Source organism: Neopelma chrysocephalum, unplaced genomic scaffold, assembly GCF_003984885.1.
Source record: "Neopelma chrysocephalum unplaced genomic scaffold, ASM398488v2 Primary Assembly neopelma1_25, whole genome shotgun sequence".
In the NCBI taxonomy this organism is placed as follows: Eukaryota; Metazoa; Chordata; class Aves; order Passeriformes; family Pipridae; genus Neopelma; species Neopelma chrysocephalum.
The window spans coordinates 24,278,861-24,305,940 of NW_020897694.1; the positions used below are offsets into that span (position 1 = coordinate 24,278,861).

At 38.9% G+C, this 27,080-nt stretch overlaps 1 protein-coding gene across 1 annotated transcript in view; it reads left to right on the forward strand.

Moving 5' to 3' along the window:
- The window catches only part of GPC6 (glypican 6), a 768,245-nt gene that overhangs the window by 700,207 nt on the left and 40,958 nt on the right, over positions 1-27,080 (forward strand). The window contains exons 5-7 of the mRNA XM_027674626.1: positions 19-149; positions 8,888-9,031; positions 13,577-13,606. Coding sequence (XP_027530427.1) covers positions 19-149; positions 8,888-9,031; positions 13,577-13,606 — 305 coding nt within the window. The remainder of the gene's footprint in view (positions 1-18; positions 150-8,887; positions 9,032-13,576; positions 13,607-27,080) is intronic.

Sequence of the window (27,080 nt, forward strand, 5' to 3'; positions counted from 1 at the left end):
TGCTTTGTGTTTTAACAGATGCTATGCTTCTGGTAGCGGAGAGATTAGAGGGACCATTCAACATTGAATCAGTCATGGATCCTATTGATGTCAAGATTTCTGAAGCCATCATGAACATGCAAGAGAACAGCATGCAGGTGTCAGCAAAGGTACTGTGTGAGTCGTGCGTTCTCTGTTGTTGAATGCCACAAGCGGGGGGGAAAAAACATCTCCACCAATTTTTCTGTCTAGACTATTAAGAAAGATTGTCCAGACCACCAGAAATTGCTTTTCCTTGTTCAACAGTTTACCAGACTGCCTTTGAATTCTTCATCCAGTTAAACAAGCTCAAACTTTTCAAAAGGAAGTGGAAGGAAGAAAGATACCATTTATTAAACTTCAAATTAATAGCTGTAAGAGATTTAAGGAAAATAGAGAGTGCTGAAAATCAGCAGTAATTCTGTAAGCAATAGCCTGCAGAGTACACCTGGTAACTTCCACTCGTGTCTCATCTGTGATTCTCCATATTAGCCTCCAAACACATTTTGATGTATCTAGGTCAGAGTGAAGTGCAATGTGTTTGAGGTGAATACACAAAATGTTCCGTTTAACCTCCTTTAATAGCCACTCAGGGGAAATATTACATTGGACAGTCTCTGATCACCAGACCCTAGTTTGATAGAGTTTTGTCTGGATTCTGACACAAAGATAAACAGAGCTAATGATACCAGCTTCCTCCTTTCCATTTTAAATGTGTGTGTGTATACACAGATCACCACCACCTCTGAACCCCTGTTAATAAGATCCTTCAAATTCAGTAGCAGGTGCTGTTGAGCCAATAGTCAACAATTAATGGCTCTCCCTTAATACTCATCAGTGCACTGTTGCTGAAATTCTAAAGTCAACAGTTTGCCACATTCTCTGCATTAGGAGTTTCTATCTTGCATTTAACTCCCAGTAGTCAGTTGGGTGCTGGCCAGATTGCCATCTGAGTCAGTGAATTTCCATTCCATGGAAGGAAGCTGCTGTAGCTGGGAAAAATGTGGGGACAAAAGGCAGGAGGCTGAGGTTAATATTCTTCCTGCCAACCCAAATTAGATGCTTTTTATGGCCCCAGTGCTACAGGTTTTTAAGGGCTTCTTTCAAGATGCTTTTTACTTTCAACCTACATGATGTTTCTTGGATTTTAAAAGCAGACTACATCCTGCATGATGAGACTTTGTTCTGGCAGCAGTGATCAAGTGATCCCAAATATTTTGGGAATTAAAGGCTAGCTTCAGCAAACTCAGCCCTTACTTAACAAAAAATATTTTCACTGAAAACTCACTGAAGGCCCAAGTGTATATAATTTTCCTTTTTACTTGTTTGGTTTTAATAGTTTTCCTATTAGTTGGGAAGCTGCATTCCCTGCCAGAGTCCAGTGACATATTGGCACGAGCTCATCTCACTACTCATTTATAGCAGAGCAGACTGCTTCTCCTGCCCCTCACAAATATTTGCTGTAGAGATTGATTGCAATGCCATTTGCAATGCAAAAGCTTTTCCTCTAAGAGAAACCTTAGCCAATAATTTTTTAAATATTGCGGAACAGAAAAGAAATTATATCAGCAAAATTTATTGTATTATATTTTCATAGATAACAGAGCTGTCTGTCCTTGACGGACCTTTGTGTATTTCTGTGTCTCCTGAAGTATGATTTCCTTCATCTTCTTGGTTATATCAATCTTTATTCAGGTCACATGAAAATGCTTTTTTCTTTAAAAAATTGTATAAGAAGGCAAAGGTTTTGGGCTTAGTGCTCTGCTCTTCTTTGCCATGTCAGATCTGTAGAGATGATAAACGAGTAGACTTCGAATCAGTCCTCTGTTGTCTAATTTTTCCCCCATACATACTGACCACTTAGAGTTTCAGTGAAAATGACAGATACCTTGCCAGATGTAATGGGGTGCATGGAATGCAATTGCAGACCTAATGTGGGAGAAAAGCCATGCTTGTCAATTATTCTGAGATGCTGCTCAGAAAGCTTCAGGCAGAGTGTTGAAATCATGTTATTTTCTCTTTCTTCAAACAATTTTGTATCTTGTATTTGAGTGTACCTACTGAAAAATGTGGTGACTAGGAATCACAGTTATTTTTCCACAAGTCAGTCAGTGCCTTTTTACAGTGGGAAAATGGCAACGCACTAATAATGTTATGCCTGCAACACCCACATACACATAGATTATTTTTCACTACTGACATGCAGCCTTTTCTGACTAAAAATCTGGTTGATGTCTGAGAGAAAGCTCTGTGCTGTATAAAGCAGAATTTTGGACCACATGGTATAATGTTGTTTCTCTTTTAAAAAGAGTAGAAAAAATGAAAACAAAAAGGTTCTTCCTCAAGGAGCTCTACTATTTCATCCCTTTTGTGGGACAAAGACCCAGAATTCATTTAATCCAAAATCCATATGCTCTTGTTTCAAATATTTATATAAAATTGCCCTATTCCAAAAGTCATTAACATTTACTTTCACTATCAATTTGTCTTTGTATCACAAAATTATATTTTGTATTATACCAGTTGCAATTATATATTGAAGTCTATTTGAGAAAAATAGATTTTTTTATATAATACAGTGACTGTACCTTACTGTCCATATGGAGGCACAATTAAGTGAACAGTGTACGCTTTCCAACATATTAAGTGTATATAAATAAGTAACAATGCATACTCTCATGTGAATGAAGTCTTCAATTTTAGACATCAGCAGAAAAATACAGCATAAACTTTCTAAGTCTCCATTTTTATGGTTTGACCCTCAATTCTTCACTTGATGTAATACTGAAGGCCTTATCCAATATCTTTTCCCTATAAATATGCACCTTCTGTTCAGCACTATTTTTCTGAGAAATAGTCTTCATGGTTACAGTTATACTAATAAATAAAAGGGGGAAAAGGACCGTGCTTGATCTTGGGGCCAAAGTGTCACAGCCTGATTCATTTCTGTACTGCTGAAAGCTACCTCTGGAGCTGTTTCATTCTGCCAAGAGCAAGTTGGAGCAGTCCAAGAAATAGCCAACAAGTTAATAATTAATCAGTGCAGACAGTCAAGGCTTATGGCTTGAGTTCACTCCTTGTCTTTCATTTCCTTAGAAGACAAAAACCCTCTGTCTTCCACTCTTGATGGTGCACATCAATATTGAGACAGAGAATTATAGAGATGCAACATGTACCTCTTCCATCTTTGTACTTCCAACCAAGGACATACAGACTCAGCCACATCCCACTATCTGTCACTGCATAAAATGGAGCATCTCTGTTCCTAGGCCAGTAACTTTTCTTGTTTCTGTGATGATTGTGGTTGATTCTTCTAGCACAGTTCACATTAACCAGGTACTAGTACTATGTTAAGATCCAATTCATCCTGAGGCTGCAATCTTTCTGTTTTCTGAATATTTGTCTGCAGTTTATATTCAGCACTGGTGGTCTAGAAAGTCTGATTCCAAATCTCTAAGCTTCATGGCTGCTCACCTTGCACATCTGTCACGTCCCTGAATGACAGCCACACAAGGTCCTTATTTTGCCTCGGGGAAAGTCCTATTCCTGACAGCTGTGATAACTGGAGATACTTGTCAAAAAAGGATCAATGGTCTAGAAAGTCAGACATCAAGGCCCAAGGCCTTTCTGCAAGAGAAATCTATGTGCTCTGGATCAGACCGAAGTTTCCCTTCTCCAAAAAAAGACAAGGACTGAAGATCATCAAAAGCAGCTTCCATAGATTCATCATCTAACACCTGCAGCCATTCTTAGAGAGCACCTTCTGCAAACCAAACCACACAGAGTGCAAAACAATTAGCCTGGGCTGCCTCAGATGCCTCCCAAGACATCAATACCTTTTAGCAGGCTGTGTGATCTGGGTCTACCCAGACTACAGTAGCGTTCCCTGAAGGTTGCCTGTGGCAGAAGTCAGGGTGCAATAGATTTACCTTGGATTTCTTCTTGTAATATCTGAGACAGGATATCTTCTTTATTGAAATCTTTTTGTTATTCGCCAGTGACACCTTTTTGGTATTTGAACAATATAGTGACACACTCAGCACTCAGCAACACATTGATTATTTCACAGGCAAAATTTTTACATTTTGTATGTTGTTTCTCATGGCTCAGCTCATATCCAAGACCTGGTCATAGCATACATTCTCACCCTTATTCTCCCTGAGGTAACTCAGGTAGTCGTATTAAGAGACTCATAACATATAAATGCTCATTTCAATCCTGGCCAAAACAAGCATGTTTTGAGGGCCTTCACAATTTTCCTGCAAGGCTGTCAGTACCATTATCTTTCATTCCTGCTTCAACTCAAAAGATAAATCCTACATCTGCTCCCTTTTAACATGAATGACATCTGCAGAGATTGCTCATTCACAAGAAGTGAAGGAAAACTCAAAAAACAGCAGAAAAGATATAATAACATCCTTTTTTTTTTCAAAATGGAGGAAATTCCTGATCTGTTTGCATCAGCATAGTCATGTCTTCATTGCTACTCAAAACACAACATACTGGACTATTTTTTGCATTTAAAACACTTTGGTTCTATACAAGCGTATTTGACTGCAATAAGACAATAAGAGTCATTTGGCTGCCATGACAAGCTGAGTTTCCCTTAGTAAGCCTTAAATCTGCTTTTATCTGAGCTGATGGATGTGCCATTTTAACCTATAAATATATGTTCCTTCTTAGCAATTACTTCAGCTAAATGGATGAATGAGTTCCATGACATAGCAGACTACCTATGCATTATTTATAAGGAGGAAATCTTCACAGAACTACATCCAAGGTTCTTCTTAAAATAGTCCAAGAGTTGCATATTAAGAAAACCTCTTCATTTATCTGTGTTCTTTCCAGAGCTCTGTGCAGGAAAAATAAAATGGCATTTCAGGTAAAAAATCAATGCTATTCTATCTGAAGATGAGTCAATGGAGCAGAGTCATATAGAGACACTCAATTGGAAACACTGAGCACTGGCGCATGGTTAAATAACAGTATGACTCAAGGCTTCATAGAGAACAAACCATATCCTCTGCAAAAATTAAAAACTTCAAGTTCTCCTGGGAAAAGGACTCTTTTTTTTTTTTACAATATCTACATCCTAGTCCTGAAGTAGACACCTCAGCTCAGTAGATGTTATTCTTCACTGGCTCTGTTGACTTGCTCTCACTACTTGGTTCATATCCCTGACCATAGAGATTTGGTCCATTTGAGCTTTAACTGCAGTTCAGTGGGGAATGGTTTTGTGTTAAGACGAACTACTATAGATGCTGATAAGAAAGAAAGTCAAGGAAGTTTTGACCTCCACTGCCTAAAATTGAAGCTCAGATGTATAACTTAAATGTAAACACGTGTACACACCTAAATTTAGGTTTCTTCATTTCAAATGGAATCCACTCCCTAAATTCAGATGAAACAAACCACACCAGTTATATATAAAATGCAATTTTTTAAAGAGAGTGGATTTATGTTACCAATTCACAGCATATGTAATCAAACACATAAATATTTTTCCAGAAATTGCTCAGTATCTCTGAATAGCATTGTGAAGAAAGTACTTCATCCGTTTCTTCTTAGGAAGCATTTGTTAATATCCGTCATCAGCTTTACAGTTTCTGTTCTGTCAGTTAATACCAGGATGCAAATTCAAAAGTGTCTCTTGCACTCAAAATTTAGTTACTGAATATTGTATTCTTACTGCATTTCTGCCAGGTCATTGAAAAAGTTATTTCTTCTTCTGTGATGTAAAAATTATTATCTAGTTTGCATCTCTGTTATTGTCTGACTGTATGTAACTTTGTTCATATAACCCACTTGCTACAACTATTTGGATGAAGCTAAATGCCACAAACTCTATTTTGGGTGTTTTACAGTATGTCATAAGAAAGATGAAATATATATTACGTAGGCTTACAGTTGCAGCACATGGTCATACAAATAGTCTAACAGTCACACACTGGGAAATTTAAGAAGTGCCCTCACTTTCCCCCGAGAATCTAGTTGCATGTTTTGGATAATTGTCCCTCGTCTTTGTAAACAAATTCCTGACTGCTTAGTTGAGTCAATGGAATTTCATAGATATCTAAATAAACAATTATGTTTTCAGCATATCACTTATCTTGAGTCAGAAGAAATGTAAGTAAACTTTTGTAACTGTATTCATGCCCTCAACATATATCTTTGGCCCTTTAAATTATACAGTATCCTACATAATCATGTATAAATCCTGAATCCTGTAATCCTATAATCTTCGTTGAATTTCTTCAGAGAGGAAAAATAAGGTTCTTTCCTGGTGAAAAAAAGCCCAGAAGTTTGCAAGCTAAAATCATCTTTCTTTGTTGATTAAGTTAATTTATTGTCCAATAGTCCTCATGACTAGGGAGCCTAGAAAATCTTAAAACAGATATTTGCAAACCAGACCAAACGGCATTTCACTCATAAATTAAAAATCCCAATGGCCATACAACAGCTGACTTGCTGGACTTCGAGTAAAAACAGACCTGATGGTTTGACATATATTTAGTATGAATCAGCTTTTTTCAGCAAATTTTGAATCATTTGGGGCCTTTATATTAACATCAGGAAACCTAACTGAAAGCCAATTGTAATTTATCCTGAAAGAAACAAAAGTCACACCATCCATGGCTACTTCAGGACAGAACCACTCAAGGCAGAAAATCTAAAAGTCTGAAAGTGAAACATGAGTCTTTTTAATCAAGCTCACAATGTAACGTGAGCTTGTTGTCTTATTTGCCACTCTAGTGGGTTGACCATGGCTGGATGCCAGGCAGCCATCAAAGCCACTCTGTTACTCCTCTCTGCATCTGGAAAGGGGAGAGAAAATATAATGAAAGGTTCGTGGGTTGAGATAAGGACAGGGAGAGATCACTCACCGATTACCATCATGGGCAGAACAGACTCAGCTTAGGGATATTAATTGAATTTATTACTAACAAAATCAGAGCAGGATAATGAGAAGTAAAATAAATCTTAAAAACACCTTCCCCCACCCCTTCCCAACTCTACCTACTCCACCCCCAGCAGCTCAGGGAGATGGGGAATGGGGATTACAATCAGTTCATCACACATTGTTCCTGCCGCTGCTCAAGGAGAGGAGTCCTTCCACTGCTCTAGCATGGGGTCCCTCCCACGGGAGACAGTCCTCCACGAATTTCTCCATGTGAGTTTGTCCCACAGTCAACAGTTCTGCTCCATCTGCTCTCTCTGGAGTACGAACTGCTCCAACGTGGGTCACTCTTCCATGGGGTGCAGTCCTTCAGGCACAGGCTGCTTCAGCGGGGGTCCCCCAAAGGGCCACGAGGCGTACGAGGAAACCTGCTCCAGTGTGGGCTCCTCTCTCCACAGGTCCACAGGTCCCTGCCAGGACCCTGCTCCAACACAAGCTTCCCACAGGTCACAGCCCTCTCTTGGGCATCCACTTGCTCCAGCATGGAACTCCTCCATGGGCTGCAGGTGGGTCTCTGCACTCCCATTGTCCTCCATGGGCTGCAGGGGCAGAGCTGCCTCACCATGGTCTGCACCACGGGCTGCAGGGGCCTCAGCTCTGGTGCCTGGAGCACCTCCTGCCCCTTCTTCTGCACTAACCTTGGTGTCTGCATAATTGTTACTCTCACATATTCTCACTCTGCTCTTCTCTGGCCACAATTACATCCGCCCAATAACTTTTTTTCCCTTCTTAAATATGTTATAACAGAGGTGTTTCTGTCACTCCTGATTGGTTCAGCCTTGGACAGCGTCAGGCTGGAGCTGCATGGCATTTTCCCTGCCAGACATGGGGGAAGCTTCCAGCAGCTTCTCAGAGAAGACACCCCGTAGCTCCCCCACTATCAAAATGTGGCCACTCAAACCCAACACAGCCACAGAAAAAGAAGTTATTTGGTCCTACAATCAAAACGCAACATCTGCACAGTTTTCACCTCCACAAAGCTCATCCAGGCAGTCTGTGCCTGGCATTAGGGTTTTGAAAAATATATCTTACAAAAAATTCGACATTTAATTTTTTTTCTTCCGAATGAAGGCAAAATGCTGAAACAGCCAAAATACAATGGTCACAAAAAAAGAAAGATGATTGTAGAACTGAAAAAGTCAGTATGAAGGCATCCTAGGGTCCTACTCCATAAGAGCACTTGAAAATTTTAACTCTGTGGATATTCTACCTCTTTTCTGATGCATAGCTCTTATGACAATGACTTTGGGAAATATATTTGATACCCAGTAGTCAAAAGTGTCCTCCGTATACTTTAGTACCCATCAGATACATAATACTGAAACTTTTTTCCAAATGAAAATATATAAAAAATTTCATAACCCTGAACTTATTATTTTTTATACCTAGAAAACAAACACACTAGCAGAAAATAATTACCACTATTGCCCTCCTCTAGGGAGAGATTGGTAGGGAATAAGGGAGTTATCCAGTTATAAGACTATTCCATCACTGACCTTTTCTCTAAGACTACAAATAAGATTACAAGGTAGGAAGAGCTGTAGGGATTATGAATGACCTCTGATTCTGGGTAAATACCACATTTTAACAAAAGTGAAAACAGTTATCAATTAAGCCCTGCCACGAACAACATCCTTTTACTCATTTCTCTTCCAGGAAAGACAGCAATTAAGATGTTGTCCTAAATTAAGGGGATTTGAAGGTCCCTATGTGTTTTTATACCTTCACCAAGTAATTAATAATGCTTAATTATTTAAATGGAGTTTTAATGCAGGCTAAGCACTCAATTTGCTATTATAAAAATGTCAATCAAATCTGGTTAAAATATACAAAACGAAGAATAAAGAGGTTACAAAATACCAGCTTTCTTTTTTTTTATGATTGTCATATAACCAAAAATGTCTTTCTCAGATTTTCCAAGGATGTGGCCAACCTAAACCAGCACCTGCTCTGAGATCTTCCCGATCTGTTGCTGAAAACTTCAATACCCGGTTTAGACCATATAACCCAGAGGAGCGACCTACAACTGCTGCTGGCACAAGTTTGGATAGGCTGGTAAGACAAAATATATTCCATTTTCAAATTAGTAGAAAAGGCTTAATAATATACTAGAAGGTTGCAATCTCCTAATTTAATAATTTCATAGGTGCTCTTGTTTCTTTGCCAGCTGTTCCAGCATTCAGTAAATCTTTTTTCCCCCATTGGACATGGTATAGAATTGCATTGTAGGAGAATAATATGACTCTGTTTTTATGTATTAGAAATGTTAGAAGAGGAAAAGCTCTTTCCTGGAGGCCAAAAAACAGATAAGCCATGGCAGGTACTTTGCAGTATAAATTCTCTTTTAAAAATTATCTACAGCAATATTTTAAATTTTTTATTTTATATTAAAAACAAGTTGTTATATATTGAGGCCATTTTTATCACTTAGTTCTTGAACTAATACACTTGCAAATGCACATTAATTTGTTTTACTTTTTTAGTTAATTATAAAATTAACACTGCTTTATTTCCATCCATCTCAACAATCGACTTTTATCAACTAAAACTTCAGTGATCCTTAATTTTGCTTTACTTATTCAATCATTTTGGAAAAAATACTTTAATATAAGATTATTTTCTTTACTACCAGTCATTGGATTCACATTTAAGACTTCAATGTTCCTGCTATTTGTAAATCTATAGATTGATAGAAGGCTAATTACTATAGCTGTTAATATCATCACAGGACTCCTCTCTTCGTGAAACCAATGTGCAAAATCAAGGAGTTTTAAAGCTTCTGAATTAAAACATACTGTATTGCATGTCCTCGGCTTATTGCTGCACACTTGCACAGCACTGGTCTCCCTTGCTGAAGAGAGGAGCACTTAGGGCTACAGCAAGAGTAAGGGGAAAAGAGGGCTCATGTGGAAACAGGTATGGGTATATGATGAGCTGCACTCCTGGTGGCTGCTAGGCAGCTGCTGACTGCACTAGGGCACCAAAATTTCTTGTTGTCTGATCGTGAGCCTAAAATGTCTAAAGGTTTCTCTGATATGCAACTTAAATCATTGAGCAGGAACCCAAATATACTAATTCAGATGAGGATCTGGGTATCTTCTGGACACCACCATTCATCAAATTCATTTGATGATCACAGTAGTCTTTCACAGTGCTAATCTTTCCAACCACTTCTATCTATGCTGTATCCTGTCTACTCTATTTTGTCAATCTTCATGGCAATTCAACAGGAAAGGCATGGGATTACCCAGCAGCAAAAAGCAGCATTTGTTAGTTCTCTGCTCTTCTGGAAACAGTATAGCCTGGTTATCCTAAATGGTGAAGCAGAAAAGATGCTTACCTGCATTGCAAACTTAGGGCTTTCTACCACAGCAGGTTCATAGCCCAGTGTAAAATCTCAGGCTAAAAATCTGACTGGCAATGCTCAATCCATATTTGATGGGCTCTCAAATTCATACTTTCACTTTGTATTCAGAGAACCTTCAGAGTCCTTCTGTATTGCTCATAGCAGAGTCCTGGATCTTAATCTAGAATTGGCCAAGGTGAAGTGAAAAGTCACCAAAGCCTTTAGGTTTCAGTCACGCTCTGTCAAAGCTAAAGGTTGCAAACAGCTGAAATGGGACAGAGAGTATACAAAGGAAGGCTGATAGCACAGTTCCGTTTGAATTACTATGATGTTGTAAGAACAGTTGGAGCATTTTTGCAATGAAAGAGGCCAGTTTAAGTGACACGAGATATTGACACAAGAATACTTCTAAGCACATTAATATTCTTTTTTAAATTCAAGCTTCCAAAATACTGAGCAGCATCCTGAATAAAGCAGCCAGCCTTTAAAGACTGTAGTTAATGAAAGATAATTCAGTGAAAGATAATTGTCAATACAGATAAACTTTATAACTCCTGATAATTTCTAGATTTTGAAAAGGGAACTTATCTCCGTATGATTTAATTTGTTTTGTTCATGCATTATTTCAGACAAAAAACCAAAGAGTTTAGTATTGCTGCTGTTACTTTTTAATATGTTCACACAAATTTCCTCTTTGCTGTTCTTGCTGACAGTATTTAAATTAATAACTATTTATGGTCTGTTAGTGATGAGTGTTGGTTTCAAATATATCTTCAAATGGCAGTGATGAATGTGTTGTCTCCTTCTGGGCTGAGACCAACAATCCCTCAATTCAGAGATGGCCACTGACCTCATCTGGAGCTGGGAAAGGTTGTTTATGTGGATTAAAGCAGAAGGCCTTATTTCAAGCTGTAACCCCTTAGCAGCACTTGGGAAAGGTCACTGCCTGCATCTCACACTTTCTTGGGTAATTTTATCCAGAAGGATATAAATGCTACACTCCTGCCTCACAGAAACACCACTTAACTTGTCTACACAAGAACCTTAGCATTTCATGTGCTGAATCATTCCCTGAATGACATATCTCTTCATTAACTATAGCCAGAGCTTGGAGGACCAGCTTCATTTAGATCCTCCTAACCCTTGCATGGCTAACAGGACATAAGGAGAACCCCACTCACAGCAGTTTTCCTGTCTACACACTGATCATTTTCTATTGCTTACTTAATATAAATATACTGCAATATTGGTATGTTGATGGTAGTATCAAACAGTTAAAAATCCTTTTGTTTACCACAGATATAAGAAACAAGTATTTTCTTGCAAGTCAGCTGACTGTTCAGTGTTATGTTAATGCTTTTAGAAATCTATTCTGGAGTTTGTATTCATAAAACACTGTCAGACAACTTAACTCTAAACTGTCACTGCAAAGTCCAAACATGAAGTTACATAAACCTCAAAAGAAGTGACAAACAATTCTGCTTTTATCTGTCTTTGACAGGAGAAGAAACCAAGTTTAGAAAATACTTCCTCTGCATCTCAATCTTATACAAAAATATAGCACATCTAAACCAATTTTTTTGTCTCCTGTTCATAGCCCCATTTCTAAACTTAATTCAAATTTTTTTTCTCCTGTTCATAGCCCCATTTCTAAGCTTAATTCAGTTGAGCATATTTTATCAGGTATTTTGCACAAAGCAGCCCTGATAAGAACCCTGCACTGAAATCACCCAGTACTGAACCCATCTGAGAAAGTGTTCCTTCATCCTTGCCTGAATTATATGACTAATCCAGCTCTTCTGTTCCAAAATGAGGGAAAGTGGTTTCCCTGTGATATTGTCATAGCTGTAACAAGTAAGGCTTAACAAATAAGTAGATCACAATAAATCATAAGAAATATGCAAAAAAATTAAATATACCCCAAAAGCTGTGGTTTCAAAAGCATCAGATGTATTCAGGAAGTTATGTAGAGCTTGAGAGACTTATTGAAGCATGGATGTAAAGCATCATCTGAGACATCTCAGGGTATCTGAAATATGGGACCAGCAGATATGGCACAAAGAACTAGAAGAGACCAGTATATTTCTGGAGCAGCAGTGGAGAGCTGGCTAGAATACACTACAGCAGCTCAAGCAATTCAAGTTACTTATGCTAAGGCATTTCAATCACATCTTCACAGTACTGGGCCTAAAAGTCAGGCTCTCTCTGAAGTCAGTGTAGGAGACATGCATTTCTGGGGAGTGATTCACCCCACATGTCACAGACACTTCTCTCAGACTGGGAAAAGACTGGGTAAAAAAAAGGCTTGATTGCGATACCCACATGTAGATAAACAAGACTGAAATGCCTTGGAGTTTACCAGACATCTAATTGAGCTGGTAGATAGGACAGTAATTTGGGTTGCTTATGCCCTTCTGAACTGGCAGCTGAAGTCTGGATAGAACACCCTAGAGGATGTCCACTATGTGGCATCCAAGTGGGAAAACAGAACTGAGCCTCAGCTGTTCTCTGCAGGTTCCACTGGGTGAAATTCAGCTACATAAATATAGTCACCCAATGCTCTTTGAGATGCCGTGGTCTTTAAGATGTCCAAAGGTGAAAGCGAAGTCACAGGAGACCTGGCTGAAAGTAAGATGGAATATCTCAGAGCTACTAAATCCACTTGCTTTGCCTATATTTAGATAACTGTATTCCACCCTATTTCTCTAGTGACTGTAACAGAAGCAAAAATGAGGACTTTTCTGAATCAGTAGAGAGATCCATAGTGCAGATACCTATAACCAGCTGTCTAGATTTGAGTCTGGATGGCTATTTTTTACTGTATTTACAGTATTTTTTACTGTTAACATAGAAAAATAAAGGCCGCCTTTCAGTTTCCTAAGCATGGGTTTAGGCAACTGAATTGAATCAAATATTTCTAAAGAACAATTTATCTCATCTTAAAGTATACATTTGAACAGCTCAGAAAAATCTTTCCATGTCCCCCTACTACAAAGTGACAACCTTAGTCTAGGCATCTAGCAAGGACACCTGAATATAAGTAAATTAAAAAACTGTCAAAAATTAAATAATTTTAACCACTGAGCTCACCTGCTTCTGTAGAGCATGATGTAAAGTTTCTCATTTAAAATCAACTGCTTATAAAGATTCGTTACCTTCTCTGTGGTTGCCTGTTTGGTATAACCTGTGGTTTATTTTGTTTTGTTTTGTTTTGTTTTTCTGTTCCCTGATTCTGTTTCCCTCTTGCTTCCCAGAGGACTATCTGGAGGACAATGCAACATGGTGTAAGCTTTGGTATTCTTATTCTTCACTTCATACCCATTTGTCTTTGTACAATGCTGTACAAAACACTTGTTTAAGTTTCATCTTCACCATCTTTACTTTGTGTGTGTGTCTTTTAGGCTAAAATGCTAGCAGTTCTTTCTGTAATTTTGCATTGTGGCTGATTTCATTCTGCCCAGTGCCCAGAGCTGATGCCTTCCAGCATTTTTTTTCTCACCTAAAGGATGATGCCGCACCCCAGAAAGGAGTGTATGTATTCCCTCAGTGAACTAAAAACTGACGTAAGCATCCCCACAGTCTCAGACCCCACAAATGCGTGTGCAGCAAAGCAGACACTGCAGTGACATTCAGCTCTGAGTCCTGTGCCTGGAGCAATGGAAATGAGCTCCCAGGCCTTCCTGGGCTCGCTCTCTCCCTAGAATTGTCCCTGTCTGCTGTCCAATACCCTTAAGCTTTACAGCTTCATATGTTTTTGTGCCTGTTAGAGGTCCCTGGTTTTGGACAGAAAACCTTCCTCAGCAGGGTTCATTCAGCACAGCCCAAGGGAAAGGCAGGAACGCAGCACCACACAGATATGCATTAGCTTGGACTTAACAGTCCAACTCCGTAGCAGGACTAATTAGCCTACAGAGAGCACCATGCTGATACAGCCATACTGCCTCAAGTATCTACCGCATCACTGTACAGCACAGTGCTGTCTTAATTCAGCTGGAATTTCTCCCGAGATCATACTGCAGCCCAACCTAGCTGGACACGTACAAAATAATTCCAAGTTTTCTTTCAGGAGATCATGGAAGCTTTCTTGATTTTCCACAAGGGAGCTGATGCACTATTAACCATATAATACATAATGTACATGCATACTATGGAGAAAGGTGACTGAGAAATTGGCTGTGGCATTTTGCAAGTGATTTACATTCAAGTACAGTATAGTGGCTGCATAGATAACATGCACCCAGCCTGAAAAAAACACCTTTCATGCGCTTTATCCTGGGGAGGAGAATATAACATGTCACATTATGTAGGGAAATGTTGTTTTAGAGTCCCTCCTGCTTTCTTTAAAGTGACAGTAAATAAAGTCTCAATTTCCATAAGGAAAATGCCCTGAGCCATCTTTTTTAGGAATAAAGTGGGATGTACTTTAAGTGTCCATTCAGTCATTTTTTTAATTTTTTTATTCCATTGTGTAATGACTTTTGTCATAATAAAAATGTGATAGTAACCTAACAAATCTGTTGTGAAGAATTCCTTCCCAGTGCTCCAAAACTATGTGAAAATATGATTTAAAAAAATACAATCTGCTTTGTATTTTAGTTATAGAAGACTAAAAGTAACAGGAAAGTATTCAGACACTGATCTGAATTGCCCAGGGAATCCTCTGGGGCATTTCTGAAAGTAGAATTTTTGTTTCAGTTGTTAGAATCCATTTAGTCCAAAATCTAGAACTGTTAAATATATGCAGTGATAAGATAATTTTCCTGAGATAGGATGTTTATCCTCAACATTTTTTTCTCAAGAGACCCTAGAATGAAATCCAGTGGGTATAAATCTTAGACAGTTTAAAATCCTGAGATTAATTTTCCAAATACCTTCTGTGTCCAGAGTCCATAGGGAAAGATGCAAACAATAAGCCTTTAAAATACATCATAACTCAGGAGGTTTGGGTCACAGTCTTAAGAATGATGATGACAAGCTCACATAGGTGTTTTAGGAGCCCACTGGCTTCCCGCAGGCTATGCCCCCACAATCCTTAGACACTGTACTTTTGGATGTGTGATGTTAATCAGCAGGTGACTCCTCTAAAACAAAATGTACAGCTCCTCCAGCTCTATGTTTTGCATGTTTCGGCAGAGTCCCGTTTCTTATCAGCTGTTTGGATGCAATACTCTCAATGAATAAATATGTTTTGCAACATTCACTGTGGTCATTTGGTGTCAGAGTTAGGATTTGTTTGGTTCTCCAAAAATAAGCGTTTGCTTAGTATCAAGTTTTGTTTAGTCTCTGTTTCTGTGTCACAGCAATATCTGAGTAAGTTAAGTCTGTGGAATCACTTTTTCCCTCATGGTTAATACCAGTTTCAGGTGGCAAAGGTGGATGAATGATGCTGGCTGTCAGAACCCTCCTGGGAGACCTGGCAGAGTCCTGTTTTTAAAAATGGTGATATTATTCCATCTCCCAGCTGAATGATTGTGCATGCTGCTGTATCTGATGCATTGCATTCCTAATGTGCGTGAGGTGGTTACTAAGAAAGAGCTTTATTACAGTGGTTGCTTCAGATCTCTACCTCAATTAGTTGTCAAAAAAAATGCACTATCTTGATTGCCATGTAGTTTCTGCCTTGCCTGAAGAGTGATGTGGTGCTTGTCTCAAGGAACACAGTGCCTGCTTGAACATCTTCTAAAACTTACCTGTTAGAACTAGTTGAACTTCCTTTACCTGATGAGTGTGAAGACCCACTGAGAGTCATCACCTCATTTCCAGGAAGGTCTTAGGGGTGTGCATGGTATATGTATCCCTGTTAGAGAGATGGGGAATACAAAACATAGACAGAATCCACTCCTGATTACTAGACTTGTCTGCAAGAAGTAAGATGAAGAAATGGCATAGTCATGGGGCTTCAGTTGTTGTACATTGAGAAATTTTGTGATTCCTGAGCTTAGCTGCTGGCATAAAGAGAAGCAGGATATCTAGGCTAAAATCTGCACATCTGTGCCCTGTCAAACCATATGAACATGAAGTGGGATTTATTTGCCCTAGCTTTCAATGTTTCTAGTGTTGCTATCAAAGTCTGAGCTATTACCTCATTTCTTTACTAATCAATGGAGATCAGCACCTCCAGACCTTGCTTATGATACTCACTTAGAGAAGACAAGAATCTGAGTTAGCCCTTTTTTCCCACTAAGTATGAATAAAATTTGGATGATTAGCTCAGACATCCAATCTACAGATGTCTAAATGTAATGCTGGGTGTTGGAGTTAGGCTCTATTAATCAGATGTGCATAGGGGAGATTTGGGTCTGTAAAATATATTGATAGTTCCTATAATACTGCTAATCATACTCATTGTCATGGTATCATCTGGTACCTAGAAGGATGGCTTGAACAAAAATAACTAATTTGAAGGCTGCATAACTTTTATTTAATGGGAATAATTCTGCCTTGTAAATCTGGATTAAAATCTACTTCCTTTCACTTGATGTTTTAGCTTCTGCTCAATAAAGACTAGGGGTTTTTTTTCCAATTTACAGAAAGTTTATATTACCAGCCTCTGGAAGATGAACCTAAGCAGGAAATATATTCGCACTACTGTTTCAGCTGAAAGATAGATCAGATTTCATTTCACATGTCTTTGCATGAATCTGTGCAGAAGGAAAGTGAATTCCTAATGTTCTTGTTAATGATAAAGAAAAGTAGTGACTTTATAAACATCGTCTGCACTTTAGCATTTTCATATAATATTAGAAAAAAAAATATGGTTTAAAAATTTGTAGCAGGGCTTGTGTCCCCACTTGCAGTGCATAAACCATGCTAATTTAGATGCTTCCAAGTAATATGACTGTAACAACATTGACTGACTGCATGCCTGGAAAGTGTTCCACTGTGATAAATTCTTGCATTGTTAAGATGAGTACAACCAACAAATTATAAGTTCCCATAAAAAATGGATCTGTAATATATCGCCAGTTCACTTGACACTAGAGAATTAAAGAGTCCTTTTTGTGCAAGAGACTACAGAACATAAAATGTCTTTCCAGCGACAAAGTTAGTTTTGCAAAAGTGTGGATGCCAACAGAGAAATTAAAACTTTGGTAATTTCTGAATCGATTGCAAATGGTGATTCTCACTCTCCAAAGAAAAGTAAGTTTTATGCTTTACTGGCAATTAGCTTTCTCCAGCCTTTGGAGACACTTTTGTTCTGTTAGACTGCAACACACAGATATATTGTGAACTCATAACAGGCATGTGCGGTCCCGGCCTCCATTAAGAACAAATAGTAGGTTACAGCAGACTGAAACTGATTTCCCAAGCCAAACATCTCATTCATTTTTCCTTGTAACAGACAGAAATTGGCACTTTATGGACTTTTATGTGTATTACTAGTGGTTAAAGAGGAGGTAAAATACAAGGAATAAAAAGGCTTATCTTCATTACCAATTGTGACACTTTTGTGAACCTTCTTTAGTTAAAACCAAACATTTTGCATTAGGAAAGATTTCCCATATTTTCTTCCTACTTTTAGCTCCCATCCTTCAATCATATCAATGTATCAGTCTAGTTTGTTGCAATAGAAATACAGGATGCGTCTGTAATGCAGAGCTGAATGTAAACAGCAGATCTTGAGCAGCTAGTGACAGATACTCACTGATGGGAAAGCCAAGACGATTAATAATACTGGGGAAGGCAGAAGGCAAGGATTCATCTTATCAAAATTTTATCCATTATCAATAGAGGACAACTCTGAGACTATGCATCTGTGAGCAGACTCAGCAGCACTTCTGGATCCCAGGTCTGGGTGTAGACCCTAGCAGCCTTGCAGCTCCACATTAGGGCAAAATGCGTGGCTCACCTATTACCACTCACCTATTACAGATGCTGAGTCACTGTAGAAAATAGGAAAATACCTGCAAGACACTTCAACAGATCCCATTCTGGACACCAGCGAGTACTGAGGTACACCGTAACAAAGAACTGCAGCTACAGGATTAGTACTATGGACTTAGTAGTATGGACTCCACAGTTGGTTACAAAAACAGGCATTTTCAGGGTGTAATTCCCAGTCTAATGTAGACATCTGCCAGAGATTGCATGAATAGTTCCCTAGAAATGCCAGTGTTTCTCTGTTAACTGTGAAGAACTTTAGGCTTGACAAGAGACTTAGCTTACAGAGGGCTAGAAGTGAGTTAGATTAACTCCTGCTGAGCATTCAATACCTGACTTCTCCACAAACAGCCTTACCAAAGTGAATGTGACTGAGACTTAGAATTAAGGACTCATGTGTTCACTGAGGGCTGACTAGATGCTCACAATTTCACCCTGTTCCAGTGGCTTTGTGATCTGGTGGCAGTAAACATAAATTCCCATCGTGTACATGTCTTTGTTGGTTTTCTTGGGTCTTGCTGCTTCTATACTTAATGTATGTCATGTATATGTCATTTCTGGTACATAAGAAATGGAATTCACTGTGTCTTATTCAATGTCTCTAATTCAGGTGCTCTGTGGAGCTGTATTTGTTAATATTCCATGGTAACAATGGGGAGCGAGTCAAGGTGGTGAATGACAGGTAGAAATCATTTGCTGAAACACAAGTGACTAGTGTTAAGCGAGATGCTCTAAACTACCTAGACATCTGCAAAGAGCTAACAGATGTGATAAGGGCCTTACAGAAGTTCTTCAGTCTTCTGGATGCTCCAGAGGACTCCAAAGTGGCATTAGATTAATTTATATCTGTGTTGAATGAGGGATCTAGGAGCTACCATAAGATCTTAAATTAGACCAAAATGAGGCAGCTGCCAACTTGAATAACTCCCTAGATTCCACTGACTAAGAGGAATCCACAGGCTGTCCAGAGAGAGGCATCTAGAGTCTTCACATGAGGGTCTCTGGTGCAGGACCTACTGGACGCCTGTACTGGCATGTGGAGGAGAGGGAAGGCCTCCAAAGGCAATGGACATCTGTGTGCAGACAACTGAACCCAACTCCAGGTCTCCACTGTCTGTGGTGGGTTCTTTGACACCCAGTTGACATGTCAGCACCCACACTGAGAGGTTTTAAATTCAGGCAAGGCTAACACACTGCCAGAGCATGATGTTCCTATTCATTTGTATGGGAGCAAACGATGCTGCTGATACACAACCAGCTCTTAACAGTCCCTGGGATAATTGCCTTTGCTTTAAAGTGCTGGGAATTTTGCTTTCCTATTATATACTTGGACAGCATAAATACTATATAGGAAACCAAATGAAAACAGACTGGAATGAAAGGGTTTTTTATTCTGAAACATTCAAGCCCATAAAAATTTCCAGTAAATAATAATAACTGTGTTGCCTATGTAACTGCTACAGCAACTGAAGTAAAAAGCTAATTGCTTGGAGTGCATTGAGTTTTTTAATATAACATGCCTACAGTGCTCATGTATTAAAGTGTGATATATATGGAGAAATAACAGGAATTTGAGTAACACATTTCTTCTGCTGAAAAAAGGATCAGTCATTTTTAGCAAAAATTCACTGCATAATAAATGAACCTGAAAAAAACTTCCTTCTCCATGATCTCACAAAAAAAAATCAGGGAATATTTATAATATTAGAAATAATTTGTACATAAAAAGTCCTTTAACTGTTGTGCTTTCATTCAGACAAAAATACAGTTGACTAAATTGAGATATCTAACCCTAGAGCCAAATATTTCCTTTGCTGTCAGCTGAGGGAAAGAGGCACTTTCAGGACACAGTTGATCTGAGCTACTTTAAAAATCTCTATTGCATTAAGTAGTGCTTGCACTCCTCATTTCCTGCTTCTCAATATTGGCTGCAGAAGAAGAGTTTGTAGCTTGGACATGAATGCTGACATCATGTGAGATGAATTTCAGTCACAGATTCTGCTTTATGGAGCTCATGGTCTGGATAGACTGTGAAATTACTATCATACACCTTGATGGTATTTGTACTTCATTTGTTTTGGCAACAAGGGGTCACCCTGTGCTTGGCATTGAACACATATTAAAAATATGTTCCTGTCTTAAACATTTTAATAAGATCTTTCTCACAGACCTTTTTTTCCAAAGTAGAAGATGCAGGACTCCCAGTCATTGCTCAATGTCTGTATATGATTTTCTAATTATCCATTTGCACTGTGGAATGGAATAATCTAGAAAAATTAATCAGCTGTTTCTGTAAAGCAAGATATTCATAATACCAAAGTTAAGAAAGTCTGAATTGTAAACTGTTTGCCTCACAAGAGAAAGAGGAGAAACCTGACATAGTCTTCCCCTTGTCACTTATGCTCAGGCAATTCAGTTCAGATTACACTTCCAAGTGCAGAGCAGTAGAGATGCAATACTGACCAGGGTACAGGACTCACAAAGACTAGGAATACCCTCCTTTTCATGAAGTACAAAGTAATTTCACATGTAGCGATGGGACTGGAAAACCATGGCTGTTTTTATCTGCAACATATTTCTTCCAGATTATAATGCTTACACTGTTGGGAAAGGAAAGAGAACAGCTCCTGTCTGAATCCCATTCAGATCTTTATTCCCAGGCCAGCTAGAGTTCACCTAGGCAAAGACCTTCATTGTTGGATGGAAAATGGATAACTCAGCTCCTTCTACCTGCAGAGAGAGGCCCAGATTCATCATACTTTTCAAGTCACACCTTGCTTGATAAAAATTGGTGTGGCAATACCGAGTCCCTTAAAAATCTCTTTTATCATTAAATCAGATGGATATAGACAGATAGGAGAGGGATGGATTGGAGAAAAAATACTGCCTGCAAAATGTGCAGCAGCTCACCAGCTGCAAATTGACTTGGTAATGTTCTGGGACAAAACCCCTGGAATTCTCAAGCTAGTTGTGGACATACTTTTAAAAAATCCTATTTCCCACAGGTTGTTATGCTGATTGATTTCTCTGATAAAATGTGAAATAACACGGCTGCCAAACACGTTTTTAGAAATGTAAAAAATATTTAATGATATATAGGGACATATTTTTCAATGTCATGTATTTCTTAATGTGTCCCCATGGCAAGGCACTATAATCACTTCAAGGCCATTCATTCCCATCCTTAACACTCTCTCTGCTCTCAGCCATTCGCTTTATCAGAGAGGAAATAGAGATTGGAAGGGTATCATTGTAAGAAGGAAGATGTGACCAAGATATTTCTGTGTCTTGTAACCACCTAAAGATTTAATTCTGGCCTCCTGGGCCAAATAACCAAGGCCACCCTCTCACTACAGGAGATGAGCCATACTCTAAGGGACTCAGTGCGTGCTAAGGACACAAGTAAGTTTCTGAACTTTGCACCCACACAAGTGCCACAAACACTCTGGAAGCTCTCCAACAAAGGCAAGTGAACTAACTGTGCTTTCAGGAAGGGCTCAGATGTTACATATTGACCACACAACTGACTTTAGACCCATACCTGCATATTTTTTCCCCATTTGAATCACTAGTGTCTAATGCTTAGACACTTCCAAGTTTGCTTTGCACTTTTTCAGGCAGTCATGCCCTAAACCAGCCAGGAATGTTTTGTCCTTTTCCACTATCAGTAATGACAAATAGTTGGACTAACAACAGTAAGTTTCTTTTTAGGATTTATTGCACTTCTGAATGCAATATTATCTGGTTTTGATTCATTAGCCTGCTAGCTGTTGGCTTGCTGAAGTGTTTTCTTACAAAGAAAGTAATACTCACACTATAATCAAGGCTAATGACAAATTTCCAGCAAGGAGTCCAAGGCTCAGCCTTCATTTCCACACTTCACCATTTAATTTTAATGGATTAAATTACATAGTCATGGGAAAAGGGCACTGAGAAGAACATACCTGTGAATGCTTTATTCTCACTGCACTGGTGGAAGTTGCCATAGTAACTTATCCTGATAAGTTAATCAAGCTTTGCCTGTTAGCAGAAACCAGATGGAGCAAAGAATCCAAACTATGGATCTTTAGGCAGCTGTTAGAAGTCAGATTGATGTTCAGCTAGAAATAAATAGGGAGGGGGTCTGTTAGATAAAAACCATAGGCATAATATATTGGTATAAAGGAATATATAGAGGAAAATGGGGTGATGAGTCAGAGCAAGGAGTGTTTTAAATTTTGATTCCCAGTATTTAATGTTTTTTTTCTGGTTCAGAAAGTGTGTTTATTTAAATAAGATTCCGATATTCCATATGGTTCATTCCATTCCTTATATAACTAGAATCATATTTCCTTACTCATAGAAATTTTTCTTCTCTACTCAGTCCTACGGGGGTCAGCCCAGCCCAAGAAATCAAGTTGTCCTAATGGTCTTTCATATGCCTCCAGGAACCTACACTTACTTTCTTTTACAGTAACCATCTATGGCTAGGTGGTGATTTGTGAAGGAGGAAAACAATATGATTTTCATGGGCCAATGTGGGGATCAAAAACTTGTTTAATGGAGTACAACAGAGAAAGGTGCTGGATTTTCCACCACGGGTGTGCTGGAGCACAGAGAGAAGGGGAACACTAAGGAGAAGACTGTTTCCCTATAGTGTGAATATGCAGGCAGGAAGGTTCGAGGTGGCTAGGAATTTCAGTTCTGGGAATTGGCTCTAGGCTTAGGTGCAGGTTCAGGGAACATTAAAACTCTTGAGGCCTTTGCTTGGGAACAAAAAGTGTGGTTTTGTTTCCTTCTATCCCCAGCAGCCAAAGAGGTCAAGCAGTAAAGTTTTTACTTTTTTCTAGCATGTGGAGTTTTTAATTTGCCTGTAGGCTTCAGGTGTGAAAAGCCACAACAGTATGGCAAATGCAAGCAGGTGCTTAGTGCCCCTCACCTACTGATCTATGTGAAAAGGGATGGCACCATAGCACTGCAGCCTGGTAAAGATATCCCAAAGTTTTAAGTGTGGAGCATGTTGTGCTGGCTGCTGCCAAGATAGCAAGCTGCTACCCTGCACTGCGAATTCAGAGGAGGGAGGCCAAAATCATGGGCCTTGAGTAGGCTTATCAATATAGAAGGAAAGCCAAGAGATGCTTTTCACCCACACAGCCACCAGGTTGTAGCCTTTGGGGCGCATCATACAAGACAGCTTGAGCTAACTTTGCTCTTCATCAGAAGAGGTACTAAACCCGAAAAGATCCACAGGCATCAAATGAATCTGAATTTCAACAAGCTAATCAGAAACCCCAAGGTTAGCCTGGCTTGAGAAGGTACTAAGCATCCATCTAGTTTACATGAAAAGCACTCATCTGCACATTTTTCTTTTGATATTTTGCCAGATTTCCCTAAGTAGGAAAATAAAATGAGATAAAATTGCTAAAACCACCTTGAAAGGAAGTGTAAACATCACAGAGATTTGGCTTGCATAGTACATTTCTTAAAGGGCTGGAAGCCATCTCTGGGATAATGTGAGGCAAGTTATATCTTCTGAAAATAATTGAACCCAAGAAGCATAACAACATAAAAGGAGGATGGGTAATCCAGTTCGGATAAAATAAGTTATTCTAACTTTTCTCCCACACCCAATTGAATTAAAACATTTTGTGCATTAAAAAAATCATGCTATATTTTTCTTATTTATTTTTTATTATACAATTCTTTTTAGAATTCATGAAAAGAACAAGGGTTATCTAAGAGCTGTACAAACATACAGTGTTTGCACCAAGAAGTTGAGTCAGAAATTAATTCAGATCCCGATTACCCCAACCCTTGGCTATCAAACCATATTTCCTTTGAAAAACAGGCAGGAGATACAAATAGGGCAGACAATTTTTTTATTTTTCTTCTTTATCTGGTTTTGGTCAGGACTAGAAACAGACAAGCATATAAGGAAAGTAAAGTAAGCTTCTGACCTAGTCCGTTATCTCAGGTTGAAGTAGAATTGCATCTGTATTTTGCAGATTTCAAAGGTTCAGAAACATGGAGTACTCTGGCTTTGGGGTGGTTCTGAAGTGCAGCTTTAAAAAAGAAAAAATCACAGCTCTGTATCTCCTTGCTTTGATGCATAGCACTGCAGAAGCCGGAACACATCTGCAGGTCTGCAAAGTCCAGGCAAGAGTCCTGGAGAATGTCACTCCCGGTTAGAGACAAACATGCAGGATTGCTCTTAGAGTAGTCCACTGATTGCTGAGTTGCCTTGCACCTTTCTGGTTCTTCTCTATTTCTGCTGTTTCAATAAAAGCTTTCAGATTGTCTGCTTGCATATTGTAAGCCAATTCTTGAAGAAGTTACAGTCACAGTCGTACAGGTCTTCTGGATTTTAATGATTTACCTGTGGTCTCCCTCTTTTTTTTTCTTTTTGTTACTCTTTTGACACAGCTTTGCCTTCCTCTTGAACCTATAGTGGAGTTCTGACCCTTTGCCATTTCCATCACAGGATGAAGCCATGCATACAGTAGCTGAGTTATAAATTCAAGCAGTTTTACTGTAGAATAAAATAAGACAGGCAAAGCACCTGTAAGAAACAAAACTTGTTTAGATGTAAGTGCCTTTGATCAGCAAATGTGGCAAGGGCGTGAGGAAAATAAATAGGTTTATCTTAAAATAGGACATAGTTTAAAGTCATTTCCAGTGTGGATGTATTCTCTTTGCACAGCTGAAACATAAATAATGTAGGATTGATGTTAGATGTTGGCTAGGCTCTTCTGAAAAGAAGACTGTAGAAACTATGCAAACCAACCAGCACCAATGAGTTTGCTTGCTGTATGCCTCAAGACAGAGAAATTGAAAGAACATGTAAAACTAGGCATGAGTTGATGAAGAAATTAAACTACAAAATGATAGAAAGAAGACAGGAGATGTAATGACCGGTATAGGCTGGTTCAACTGGTTGGTTGAATTAAAATGATTACATATGCAGCCTCAGGAAATAAAAGCTCCCATTCCATTCAACACAGTTTATAAAGTTTTGCTCTGGTAATGAAAAATGGAAATGAACCTCTCTAATGAATTATAGCAATTATCTCTCTTCTGGGGCAAGACAACTCTGAATCCAGTCATATTCCTCCAAGAAAAGAACCACTGCGTGCTGTTATGCACCACACACCTTGAGAAATTCAACATTTTCTTATTATTGTTTTTCTGAAGCACAAGGTTTCTCAGCTGCCAGCCCACGGCACTTCTGCATTTCACACTGTGAGTAACCTTCACTTACTGGAGTATGTTTGCACAGGGAGCTCTCTTTGTGTATGAGCAGCAGGCTGACACAGAATTAGGTTGACTTCTTACACTGTTACACAGCAGTAATGTTTTTCATGGACTATGAATCTGGTTAAAATAAAACCCAAGTTGTTTCTCACTTATGGACCTTAGCTGATTTGTGCGAAAGGAAAGTGGTGCAAATCATATTTGAAACAAAAGCATTTCTTTTCTGTGCCATCTGTCATGGAATGTAAGAAAAGCAATGCCAGTGTTTCCTTGTTAGTAGAACTTTACCTAGATTTCCTGGTTGTTCTTATAGAGATGTGTATAAGCGATGTGTTGAGGTGAAAAGGACTAACACTAAGATTAAATCCACCTGTACTTGTTTCTCTACAGATAGGAAAGCCGTGAGTACTTCATTTTACCATACATGCACATTTTATCACATATAAAATAGTTAAATTCAAATTGGCTCAAAAATATTTCTGTTCAAAATCATTGTCAAAAGCTGAGGAACTTGCCCAGGCAACTACATTTGAATGTTTGCAAAATGTGAAGCAGTATGAGTAAATAGCATTTATTGCAAGTCAAAAAGTCTGTTATCTCTTGGAATTTTTTTCCAAAGAAAAAGCATATTTATTGTGTCCCCTCCTATAAAATGAAGTTGATGTCTACCTATATTAATATTTTTCCTTTGAGATCACTGCTGAGGAGTTTATACAAGCTGTTCATTGGCAATACACCACACCTATGCTGAACCATTATTTTTGGGCAAGGTATTACATTAAATCCAAAGCATTGGAGGTATCTGGGGTGTCTTTATCTCAATGTTTTCATGTGATAAAAGTATACATATATTTTGTATCATATAAGCACATCACATGTACATATAGGTGACTTTTTTGGACTTGCAGACTGAAAACTTCACAGTATAAACAGAGGAGTTTTGAGCACTAGGAAAGAAATTTTTTAACATCCCATGCCTCTACCCCTGTTCAACTGAAAACAGTCTCTACAATTTAAACCTCTGTTTAAAATGGACAGAGCCTGTTTTCTCTCTTGATAGTGACAAATTTTTTGCATCATGAACAGCCCTAGCTATAAATCTCACTTAAGGCCAAAGCTGGGCATCATCTCATTGTCAGTGTTCAGCCACAACATCCCACATTCGCAGGTTCTGAGCTCAAGTCCCAGAATTCAGTCATTCATAAAAATTGCATCAGGAGCTTTTGCCTCGGCACAGCAGGATAACCCTTGTTTCTGAAGGCAAGCAGGCATCATCCTTCACGGTGCATGTTCCCAAATGGTGGCTGGGGGAGCTGCCCTCCAGGTACCACATTGCACCAGTGGCCACCAGTTAATCAAGAGGCTTATAACTGTCAGGTAGCAAAACACAAGTGGAAGGGTTATCTGCCTCAGGAGTTTGCACAGTTCACTGTACTGTAAAATGGGGAGAGCTGAGAAATGAGACTGGCTGATTTCTAGCTCACTTCCATGAAACTTTATTGAAATGAAAATAGGCCTAGAATCCTTACGGCGTAGAAGAGGGGCAGAACCCAGAGGCTTTCATCTGAGAAAAGCAGAGTCCTTCTACAACAAGACTTCATCCTGTGGCTGCTGTTTTATCCCTGTGGGTCCACTTGGTATTACTGC